At 41.2% G+C, this 12887-nt stretch overlaps 1 protein-coding gene across 1 annotated transcript in view; it reads right to left on the bottom strand.

Annotated features, from left to right (window-relative positions):
* The window catches only part of LOC128369231 (microtubule cross-linking factor 1), a 70417-nt gene that overhangs the window by 31197 nt on the left and 26333 nt on the right, over nt 1-12887 (bottom strand). The window contains exons 5-6 of the mRNA XM_053330236.1: nt 4864-4923; nt 2984-4366 (exon numbers count right to left, since the gene is read on the bottom strand). Coding sequence (XP_053186211.1) covers nt 2984-4366; nt 4864-4923 — 1443 coding nt within the window. The remainder of the gene's footprint in view (nt 1-2983; nt 4367-4863; nt 4924-12887) is intronic.

The raw sequence follows: 12887 nt of genomic DNA, 5'->3' as shown, positions 1-12887 counted from the left end.
CAGGAATCAATAAAACAAGCTATACTTCTCTCAATTGCGAGCTGCTGCTTAAGTTATAATTAAAAGAAAAAATCTCCACTTATTTTTTCTCTGGTGAATGCTACTGTATGAGCTTCTGTACATATCTCATCTTTCACTTATTTATCTGTTGTATTATTAAGCCTACTCTTTTCTGCAGTGACAATTTGACTGTGGTAAACTGCATTCAACTTTTTCATCTTCATCTTTTCTTGATGGGCGAAGCCTTTATTGCTTTGATCAAGTGTGAGTTGCTGGTACTGTACAGGGGTTTGCTTTGACTAATCCACCCAGCTTCACCCAGACTAACCAGCGAGTCCTACAGGCAGAGGAGCAAAGCAGAAACAAGTCATTGGATAGAATGAGCATGGAGGTAGCTTCAGTCTATTATCTCCACAAAGCAGATTGGGTTCAAATGTTTGAGGAGCGGTTTGTCTTATTTGACAGTCTGACTGATTAAAAAAAGACATCCAAGATGTCTGCCTGATCATGCAGCACAGAGATAATGAACCTGCTTTGGAAGAGTACACAGTATGTTGACATGTTGACTCAACGCTAAGCTGCAAGTTCAGTAAAACAAGGACAGAAAGCAGGATGCCAGCCAGCGAGGTTCTTCCACAGGCCACTCACACAACACCATGCAACTCTGTTTTTTTTAGTCCACACAGGTTATTTTGGACACTGCACACATTTTTATAGTTCGTCTCCTTGGCAACACCATGGAGTAACGAATCCCACGTGTGTATGTGTGTGTGTGTGTGTGTGTGTGATGACATATTGTACAAACATAATAGCTACACCCTCTATGTGTCACAATGAGTCGTACAAATGAGAGCATAGTGTAGCAGTATTTTATATTTTTACTATACTCCATCATGCAACATTTCACTATGTCAAGAAAAGCTTTTTATCCAGCCAAATGGAAGAAGCTGCAATAACTCCTTTGGTACTTACTCCATTCATACCAAGCACCCTTTTAAGCACCCTCCCTTGGCCCTGGCTGACTGGAAGCAGGGCAGCTGCAGACAGTGAGTGCAGGGAGAAGGAGGCAGGCAGGGCTGCTGGCTATGAGGATGTGCATGGAGATGCAGATGTGAATGTGGCAGCAGCAGCAGCAGGAAGCGATGGTGGTGGCGGTGGGTTCAGGGGAGGAAGGTGGCGGTGGTGCCAGTGTGGTAGAGCTGGGTGGCTCATGGTGGAGCGGGGAGGGGGGGCCTGCCCTGAGTCTCTCAGCATTTTACACATTTTTCATATTTCTTCTTGAGGCTTTAAAAGATAGGTTTGGATTTTTTCAAGTCTATCTAATCTGGCTCGCAGCTCACTTTCTCTATTTAGCAGGTGCCCAAATCAACTCTGTGAATTATGCTTCCTAATGAATGATGAGCTGACATCAAAAGGATCAAAAAGAGATATTGCTATGAACTTTTGTCTGTCATAAGCCACTTATCTCTGCAGTAACTTTTCAGACACCTCCTGCTTAACATCTAAAAAGTCAGAAAGATTGTGAGGCCTCATTTTTACAAGCCTAGAAATCAAGATCAAGTGAACTTTAGCACTTTTGCTACACAGGCGGTTTCTGTCCTCCCTGACTTTGCTGTAGGACAACTGCATTACTATTTGACAGGTGTACTGCCTCAGTCCAATGCCCCACATGCTGTAGCCTGACTTCACTGAAAGAAATGGGGTACAAAACCCACATTTTTAATGTCCGCCTACATTCAAAAATGTGTTTTGCTATTTGGTACTTAGATATTTGAGCTTCACAGTGCAGAGATAAGTTTGGGTTATAATAATTATGGAATATGTCTCTCTATTCACCTCAAATCTCAGTTTGAGGTGCAAAAGTACGATATGATTTTGTGACATGATAATTGTTTTGTGATGATAGAGGAAGAACGCACTCACAAAGAGGACAAGAAGTAACTTTTTTTTTAAAGAAGACAAAACCTTTTCATCTGATGAAGAGGAGATGGCAAGACAAAACTTTTTTGTCTTTTTGTCTTCTGTAAATGAAGTGACTTCTTGTCATTGAGCGTGACTTGCCTCTGTCATCACTAGTCAACATTATATGAATAATTCATCAATTTTTCTGAGCACATTGTAACTCTAGAGGTAATTTTAAGAATGAATAATTAGGTAACTGAACTTTTTTTGTGAAAACCATATTTTGAATAAATGAAAGCAAGGTTTTTTATATGTATTAAACATGTGTGAAAGGGATCTTTAAATACATTCCCCATTCCTTACAGTGGAATCACACGACAGCCAGTATGTGAGGAGGATTGATTAGAGTGATCCATAGCTCTCTTATATTGCATACTGTATAGTAAATATTGCATTAAGATTGATTTTAAAGCATTCAAACCTACCCTTTAAACCATGCATGACTGTGGGTAGTGTGTGTTCTCCTAAAGATTTATGGCGTTGCCACTGTCTTCAATTAGAGCTGACTTTTCCTCAATTAACGCTGACTTAGGATCTCATTCGGTTAATTTTGGTCTTAAATGGTCTGCTAATGACCGCACACTAGGAGGCCATTTAAACCTACACAAAGTCTAGCATTTACAAATATACCATTGGGTTTTCTAAATCTCACTGAATATATGTGGACTCTGGTCTGCAAATTTTTATCCTACTGCAGTTTAAAAGCCAGCTGGTGTGATATATTCTTGTCTTCAGCAGCTCTCTCCTGCAATATGGTATCATCTGGACAACCAAGTGGGATGCTTTAATCTAATCAATGTTCTTATGCAAGATTTTAAACGCTGTGTTGAATGCTCATGAGGAAAATCTTAAGTACTGATTTTTTTCCTTCATTAAGCTGAAATGCCTTCTCCCTTATTGATATTTTTCTTTTTGCCAAAAGAACAAAAAGAAACACAGAAAAAGAACAGCTAAATGTACCAAAAGATGCCCCCTTAAAAACAGTAGAAGAAGTCACAGGAAGTCTATCCACTGAACATACCTGGAAGTCCGTCACCAGGTCTCTTCCAAAGGTGCCGATGGGAGAGTCGCGGGACATGGAGGTGACTGTGGACAGGAAGCTGCTGGATTCTGTGAGGTTTGGCATGGGTGACAAATCATCTGTCCTTTCTCTTAGCCCCTCCCCTACATGGTCCAGCTTCTCCATGAAGATGTGCAGCTCAGTGCGGAAAGCCTTCATGCGTGTGTTGATGGTGTCCAGGACTTGGGTGTCTGGTTTGGATCCAGATGCCGCCCCTACGTCCACGCTCTCTCCTGTCGTCACAAGCAGCCTGCCCTCAAAGATCAGACTGTCAGTGTCCGTGATCAAGCGGTCGACCGTCTTCCCGAGCCTTTCCGCCTCTCGCTTCACGTTGGTGAACGACTCCCGCTCTTCCCTCCTGCGGTTGGCTAGTTCAGTGGCGCTGAGCTCGCTGCCATCTGAAGGTTTGATGCTTCCGAACCCTGAGGTGGTTGTCGTTTTCTCAAACAGGTCTTCTGAGTCACTCTCGCCCCCAATGGGACCCTCTCTCTTGGGGTGGAGGAGAAGGAGTCGTCCTGCCTCCTCTTCTTCAGCGGCTTCCCGTCGTCCTGTGTCACTCTCTGCATCGCTGTCTCGAGGGCTGCTGGTGCGCAAGCCGAGGTGTGCAGCCAGGTCACAGCGCTGGACGTTGGACATGAGGACACGGTTCTCATACTGCAGCTTCATCACCTTTCCACTCAGCTCGTTGATCTGCATCCTGGCTGATTTCAGCTCCTCCATCATCATCCCGCTGCTGGAGCCATTACCGTTACCCCCATTACCGGGTTTAAACAGTCCTCCTTCACTGCCCTCCTCGCCAACAGGGCTGCTGCTGGGGCCGAACTTGAAGCGGTTGAGCTCAGAGGTCAGTTGCCTGTTGTGGTCCTCAATTTCTGAGATGGAGCGCCGCAGCAGCTCAGCCTCCTCCTCCACAAACTGGAGATGGCGGCGTAGCTCACTGGCCGACTCCAGAGCATCACCACCATAAGGCGACGAAGGCATGCTGGAGAAGGGTTCCCTCCCAAAACAATCTCTTTCATACTGGCAGCGGATGTCATCATTCTCTGCTCGCAGGCTGCGGTTCTCCACCTCCAGCTCCACGATCTTTCTTCCAAGGATGTTCGCCTCCTCCTCCACCAGCTTGAGACGTAGTCGCAGCTCGGCCTCGCGAGTGGTATGAGGGCCCCCGCCAGAGCACTCGGCCAGGGGAAGGGGACTGTCCACGTCCCCGTAAACTGACTTGTACTTCTGCAGCTCCTGCTCCAGTTCATCCTTCTCCCGACCCAGCTTCGCCATCTTTTTCCTCATCAGGCCGGACTCCTCCTTAGCAAACTGGAGCTGGCACCTGAGATCTGCACTGTCCTCCTAATGGGGTGAAAGGGTCACAGTTAAAAACCTTTTTAGACTAAAGCCAGAAGCTGAGAAGGTTAAATATTTCTCTAAAAAAGCTGGGCACTGTAGTTTTTAACAAATGTCACTCAAACAGGAGGAAATACTGCTTTCTTTAGGGACTATTTTCAGCTGTGGATAAACGATTTGTTTCTCTAGTGATATTTACAGCTGTTGGATGGTTCAAGTGGGATCAACTCAAAACAAACTACAGCGCTCATTCTCATTGAACTGGGTGAAAATGTCACCCAGTGCAAGTGTGACACATTGATGTGTTTTTAGTAGTTTTTGGACAGCAATAGAGGCCTAGGACAATGAGGAATATGATTTATAAGGTTTTGACTTAAAATACTTCTCAGTAGGATCAATTCATCGTTGATTTTATTAATTTCATAGGATTTATTGACAAGAAGATATACATATATATATATATATATATATATATATATTTGTGTCACACATTTTTTTGTTACCTGACTTGATGATTTCTTGTCTTTAAATGTTTCCCTGCTTCCTCGTCTCCTCAGTGCAGTCTATAAAAGAACAAAGAAAGATGTAAAACATTTAATCACTAACAAACACTTTTGCAATCTTGAAATATTCTTCCAACAATCATTTCTGTAGTTGCTGTAAGAGGAAAAGGAAAATATTCAAAGACCAACATTACAACACTTAGATGAGAGCAATAAAAGAGGAATTGTGAATTCAATAATGAGGATCTCTGCAGTTTTAAGATGCTATTGATGTTTCCATATATCATGATGGTAGTGCTTATACAGACATGCGCAATAATGAGAGCACTGCAGCACATGCAGTGGAACAAAATGTTGGCTATCATATGTGCCGAGCTCCCTAACGTGAAGCCGACTTTGCAAAAAGCCAGAAGAACATTAATCTATGTGGAAATCTTACGTAACATTTCCATCATCAGGTCAAAGCCAAGTCTAATAAGGTCGTATTTACTCTAATGCAGATTGCAGATCACATGACATAATTACGGTCTGATTCATGCATGTAGTAACAGTAATAGCCTGTATCAAAAGCTAACATCTGGTTACCATGTCAGTCTTAAATTGAGTGAGAGGAGCAACAGAATGAACAATAATTCACATGTTTTAATGTAAATCAACACTTCAGATGATACTCTTCTCTATTCGGCTCAGAAAACATCAGAGTACAGATGATGGGAATCATCAGACATGACTTTTATTGTATGGTGCACCAGGGTGCATTACATCCCATTCAGAGCTCAGTGTGACAGACGTCTTATCCAGGCTCAGATTCAGTGACACATGGTGCTTCCACATCGCTCTGTGGGGAAGCATCTGCCTGTCCAGTGAGGAAATCTGTCCTGTAGCTAGTACTACACATCGCATGCAAAGCCTGGATAAATCAGAGCTTTCTGCACGCCAGCTTAGACTTACTGACAAATACAATCATTCATTTTTATCAAATTCTATACACTTTCTTGCCTCAGCTCCAAATGACAGCAAAGGCACATACAAGCGCTCAGACAGAGGAAAGGAGACGCAGGCAGAGGAAGAAATCCTCATCTATAAATGTAGAGTGCAGAGCTGTCAACTGTGAACCTTTTTTCCAGGAACAGATTGCTGTTCTGGCAGAGTTATTTAAAGGTTCTGAAGATCAGTAAAGCTATAGCCAAGATCCATTCTTGGAAGCATAACATGATATTAATATTTCTGATGTGAATGTCAGATTAAAACTTCAATGGCTCCTTTTTAAGTCACCAAGATAGCCAATTATTTATATATTTTTTGTTGATTATTTTGGATTATTTAGTTTGATCTGTTTTGAAACTGATTGAATGTTATCCTTGACTGCCTCAGCTGCTTTAAGAGTAAACAGTAATGTGTGTTTTTACCTACGCTCTCATCTTTTTTGGTGAAAACCTTCACTGTATGACCTCTGTTGCCAGCCAAAATAGACCAGTAGGACAGCATGAATCATTTATGGCCAGCCAGACGGAAAGTGTGAGGGTGAACCTGTTTTGCTCAGAGCAGGAACGGACCTTGACTCAGTCGCTGGCTCTGCGACAGGAAGGCAGAGCCCACTTAGAAACAGCAACCAAAACAAGACGGTAACCATAATGTGGGCAGTGGTAGTTACAGAAAGAGATGCAGGAATAAATGTGGACTAACAGAGAGAATATATTTATGAACTGAACATGGTGTCTCTGATCTTTTAGTGTGGATTTTCTGATGTTCTGAAGTTTCTGTAGCTTTCTTTTTCTGCTCAAAAGACCTTTGCTATAGTTGTGTTTTTTATGATCAGTATTTTCTAATCTGTCTTTTATGGACATATTTCTTAAGACAGAATTTCTCACACAGAAGAGTTTTTTATTATTATTATCTGCCCTCCTTTTTGTCTTCAAATTCTCATTTGAAGTTTCTATGTCTGATCCAAACTCAGCCTCTGCTCTGGTGCACTGTGAGTAATTTGCTTTGGGCTGAATGCACACAGGCTGATAGTAAGTTTTTTTTTTAAGAGTCAGTGTCAAGCAACAGTTACATAATGCATTTGACATATTTTTTGATCTGGTTTTCCCTTCAAGAAAAACAAAGAAACTGATTTGGTTTTCCCCAAATTATACTTGTATAATTGAGTTTTTTTTGACGTCTTATCAAAGTGACTGAGGGCGTTTTCTGCAGTTTGTTTGCTCTGCTTGGAATCAGTCGATGAGTTTTGTGCACTTGTGTGTTTTCATCCTTCGTTTGGTTTCTTTTCACACAGAGAAAAATCCAAGTGAACCAAAATGCACTAAAATCACAACAAGGCCAATGAGAACGTTCACTCCACTCTTTGGTCAGATGCTCCTGGGTTGATGGACTTCCTTCAGGACCTTCTTCTTGTTTTTATGGCTCTGTCCAAAATCACTCCACGCATTTTACTTGAGTGTCCTAATGTGTAAATATCTCCACTATATAACGCCCTCATATAATCCACATTAGAGTGAAAAAAGCAGTGTCCATGGCATGTACACTCCCCCCCCCCCCAAAAAAAAATCACACAATGCATTGCTCCACATTTTAAAGATGTGAAAACTACTGTCACGAAATGACAACAATTAGTTAGTTAGTGTCAGAAATCTTTTGCTGCTAACTATTGAGTAAACTATTTCGTGTTTATTATGAAGGGAGTAGTGAATAAGTGAATAAGGGAGTGATTTCAGACACAGCCTACAGTCTTGCTCCAATCCCAGACACATCTGATCAGTGAGCGGAGTAAATGCTATCATGTGACTTTTAGTGATTTTTCTCTGTGTGAAAAGACTCAGATTCAGACCAGAGCAAACAGACTATAGGTGAGCTGTGAGTGGTAACACACTGTCATTGTTTACCTCATGGCAAACTGCACCTCTACTTATCTTCTCCTATAATCCCTCCATCCAGAGGGCTTCATATAATCCATTTCAGCTGTAGGAATCCTCTCCAAGGCTATAATTGTTTTTATTTGGTGATGACAGACTGTACATCAAGGTTTACTCTATAGTTATTTATTTATAACTATATCAGAAGTGTGAATCCCTCCCTGTCTCAGCCTCCTCCCCCCACCTCGGTCCGTCATGAGCTTTGTGTCTGTGTCACTATCTGCAACACCAGTCGTGGTTTAATTCCCAGCCCTGGTGACAGAGCTAATCTCTCTGGGGAGACAGCGGATTAGACAGCATCTTGTGCAAAGCCCCTCAGAACCCCAGACTGCCACTACCAGGGATCCCTGTTTACTGTACACACAAGTCAATTTGAGGCTCAGAAACACAACAGTGTGATCAGAAGAGCACTGATCATAATGTTTTTCTTCTGACTAATCAAACAGTTTGTCTGTGCAGTTCACCAGCAAATACACTTGTGTAAACTGACCTTTAAATACTGTTTGGCATTTATCAAAAGACTGCAAGTGTTATAATAATAATAGTAATAATAATAATAATGATAATATAGTATAAATAAGTTCTACTGGCAGACAAAAAGAATTAAAACATTTCATAGCGTGACATAAATTACAGTATATTGTAAATCTGTTTTAATGCTGCCTTCAAGCAAGGAGAGACCTTGTTCTGAAAGTTCAGCAGTTAGAACACATCCGATGTACTGGAAAATGTCAGAGCTCATGAAAGTTAATTTCTTTTATGATTTTGTTGTCTACCTCTATCTTTTAATCCTTTTAATGAGCCTGACATCAAGGAAGCAGTGATCTGACGACTTTAACCACCTGAATATGAAGCATCATCGACTTCCAGTGTTGAAAGTATGACCTCACGATTTCCATTCGAAGGCAGCATAAGCCTTGAGACCAAACTATACATACTTTAATTAAAATATGGCAAGATGTTCATTATAATTTACTGAAAGGAGGTTGATAAAATTGTGACTATTGTAAGTTGAACTCTCTTTCCCATTGTCCTTTTGTCACATTGAATTGTCAAGATTAAAAGGTCACAAATAAATGACCATGATACAAAATTCACAATAATATGGATTTTTTGCTAAAAGTGCTGAAACAACTCAGTGACTAATTGATCAACAGGGAACTTATCACAGTTTCAATAAATCATTCATCTCAAACAGGACAATTTGCTCCGTTTTCCTTTTATATAATCACTGTAAAGTCAATATATCTGGATTTTGGATATCTGCTCGGACATAACAAGTCCTTTAAACGTGTCAGTTTGGGCTCTTGGAATTTCTTTTTTGTAATTTTACAGATAACTGAATCATTTAAAAAAGAAAAAATCAACAGATGAATCAGAAAACAGAAACCAAATACTGATTTTCCACATATTGAAATTTAACTCAGCAGCTCTGTCTCTAAATCTGCACTACATCTACTTTCTAATATGACTGCATTTCTTCCACTTAAACACACAATTGTAGTCATGCACACACAAAATAGCCCACAAGTACTGTTTGTCTGGGTTAGTGGACGTCAGTCATGCAGGCTGAATGCGGCTCCAGCTGGTGAGCAAACCGGTTGCAGTACTGGTGCGGCTGGTTTTACTCCCCTGGGCCTCTGCCAGACTGTGGGATTAACAGATTGCAGTTACACAGTCGTTACCCTGCTAGGACTAAATGAAGCCAGCGCTGCAGGCCCTGACTGACTGACTGACTGACTGACTGAATGACTGTTTATCATTGGCCTTCTCCTGTACCTCCCTCCTGGATTCCCCTCTTCCCTTCCTATTGGTCTTCCTCCCTCCCTCCTCCTATTCTTCTCTCCTCCATCCTTTCACTTCTCCTTCCTTATTTGTTCTGGTCTTGCATTTCACCCGTGAAGGGCATCTGAAATGTAAGGGGCAGCTAATGGTGTGAGAGTGTAATTCTATTGTGTAATTTATTCATCTAATTGCATGTCTGTCTGTCCTGGGAGAGGGATCCTTCCTCTGTTATTCTTCCTGAGGTTTCTTTCCCTTTTTCCCTGTTAGGGAGCTTTTCCTTATTTGAATTGAGGAGGACACAGGATGTTGTTGATGATGAGCCAGTTTCACACTTTTGGCCAAAAGAACCTGCCCTCTGCATCGCAAACCATCCCCAGATCAAAGTAGTGGCCTCAAGGAATTAATAAGGAGGCTGATTTTTTTAAAGCAGTGTTTTCATGAGCAGCCTGAGGCTTCAAGACTGAAACAGCTCTGTGTGAAAACAATACAGGGCGGTTGTGTTGCTACAGACAAGACAGTAAATTTGAAGGCTTATCAGATGCCAAAATGTTGCACAATGGTGAACAATACTCAGAGACTACTATGGAAAATTATCTCAACGGCAGCTGTGTTATCTCTCATAGCAAAGATCACGAGGTAGACAATAGAAATAATGAATAGTACAGAGCTAACAGGAAATAAGAGGAGAAAAAAAGGGATGAGTCAAACCTGGGACGTGATGATATACAGGTTAGGTTAGGTTTAGAATTATGATTTGGTTTTAAGTACTAGAGTTAATGTTAAACTAAGGATTTGTCTTTAAAGTGAATGTTAGAGGTTGTCAGAATGAAGGTTCATGTAGAGTTTGGGGTAAAAGACTAAATGTCCTCACAAATGCAGCTACACAAATGTGTGTGTGTGTGTGTGTGTAATGTGAGTATGTAGAAATAAATCAGTCAGATGACGACATTATCAGTGTTCATGAGATGTGTGTGACAGTGCGTTTATGTTCAACATTTACTTCCACCATTACTCTGCACACTACTACAATTACTGAAGTGTCATGAGTTACCATTACAGTGTATATGTGTGTGTTTGTAGGTGTGTGTTAGTGATTGTAGCATTCATTAGTGTCAGAAGGCCTCAGGAGAATACAGTGACTTTAACAGATGAGTAAAAACATGTTCGATAGCTAACGTTTGCACACAGTGAAACTCTGCTGCTACAATCTCACTACATCATGTTTGAAAGGGAGAATTTGGTGTTCTCTGACACACCCATTTGCATAAGACACTGAGGAATTTTTTGGAACGAGTGCTGGGTGACATCACACAGCGACATCAACAAACGTTCCCAAAGCTGGGGTGGAAAAAAAAAAATGTGGGTGGAGGATGAGTAAGAATGGGAACACAGCGAGTGTATTTTCAGCAGCATCTGTACTCAACAGCTTGGCCTATTTATGATTTTGCTCAAAGACCGTAATCCAGTGCCGAGAGTGGTGTCTGGTTCCTTTAATGGGATTTAACAGGAAGTGCGGTGTGACCAGCGAAAAAGAAAGGGGGGGGTGGGGGGTTGATGGGATGGTGGGGCTCAAATGGAGCTGCGATGGCCGCTGGATGCAAATAACCCCAGTGTTTCCCATATGCTGATTTATTTGTGGCAGCCCGATATCAATACTGACCGCCACATAATGATTTTCTTGTTTTTCTCTCTCTATTTAAAATGGGTAAAATCTTACTTCATTGTAGATTTGCTCAGCCCCTCCTGTTCCCACTCTCTCCTCTACTCCTTCTCTCACAAACACATTGTTAATGGACCCTGCGTCTGTGAAAAGCTCCTTCACTCTGTTCACTCTCTGAATCGAAACATGATCATGTACAGCAGGAAGGACTGTTGTTGGCTTTTACTCACAGAGAAGACAGCAAGTTGAATTCCTGACTGGAATCAAACCAGAGTTCAAGAATGGTTAGTATCATGAACATCTCTAAATGTGTTCAAAACTGGTGCATTCATGTTAACTCTAATAGTCTATCTACATTCTGGCACAACACTGCCAATCTCTGAGAGCCAACTCTTCAAATAAGTTATTAGCAACATGTAGGGAGCCCAGCTAGTAAGTTATAGTAGCTATAAGTTAACATTAGAACACAGCTGGGTTATTGAGGTTAGCGAGTGGATAACCTTAATGCTAAATTCTTAAACTGGGATGCTGAATGTTTGCGCCCTCAATCCAGATGAATATTGAAAGAGTCAAAAGATCTCATCCTGAAGTGGTGCAAAGACAGTCTGGACGCTATTTTGCAAGGGCACCATCGCTGCATTCTGGGTTTATTGCCGGCCAAGATGTTTCTGATTGGTTTAAAAAAAGATACAAACAAGCCAGAGCATTTTTTCCTCTATAGCACAATGATAATGGGTTCAGCCAGACATTTCTCCACTGCTGGCACAGCACTAAAACGAAGTGTGCAGATAGGTCTGGCTATGCGAGACTAATTTATTTATTTCGAATATTTCTAGGCTTCAACTAGTGTTGCTGTGGCAGCTGAAGCAGCAAAGAGAGGGTCAGGAAGGGAGAGATATCTGTAGCTAATGAAGAAAAAGATGTAGCAGAGGAGGAGGAGGAGGAGGAGGAGGAGAGCAGCCAACACACTGCTGTGAGAGAGCCAGCTAGGGCAGAAGCAACAGGTGTGATTGACAGAAAACAGAGAGATGCAGAAGCAGAGCATGTCAGAAAAGCCAATTTCTCAGGAAAAGGGGCCTAATTTTTATTCTTCTGATCCTTGTAGACAGGACATCAACAAGCCGCAAACACAAAGGCACTGGATTTGATCCAGAGTGGCTGAATATGCCTCAATTTAAGACTTGGCTGTACCACACACTGTATGGTAAATTTAATACTTGCATAATTTCTGATATCATGATTTAAAAAAGGGGGAAAATATATTTTTATTTAATTATTTTTGTATTTATTCTTCTTCTTATTAATATTACATATATTATGTGATCTGTATTATGTCATATCCTGTGGATAAAATTTAAAGAAACAAATAATCACAAAAGAGAATAAATGATCAGGTATATGTGTGGCTATTTAGCAAATTTGATAAATGATTGCTTCATTTTTTAGGGATGTTTTGTCGACAGTTCAGATACCATAAGTCCACACCTAAGGACAGCCTCTTGACTTGAGTAGATTCAAATAATTTTCTAATCATTCATTGAATTATTTATTTACAAGCATCTCAGTGATGGATTCCTTAGAGCCTGCTGTTGTATTGGAGTATGAAGCAATCATTGATGGGTTTAAGTGCCTTTACTGGCTCATAAAAAATGAACTGGCTCCAC

This window comes from Scomber japonicus, chromosome 12 (assembly GCF_027409825.1).
Source record: "Scomber japonicus isolate fScoJap1 chromosome 12, fScoJap1.pri, whole genome shotgun sequence".
In the NCBI taxonomy this organism is placed as follows: Eukaryota; Metazoa; Chordata; class Actinopteri; order Scombriformes; family Scombridae; genus Scomber; species Scomber japonicus.
The sequence above is the reverse complement of the archived record's forward strand: the minus strand, read 5'-3'. Positions and strand labels throughout refer to the sequence as shown.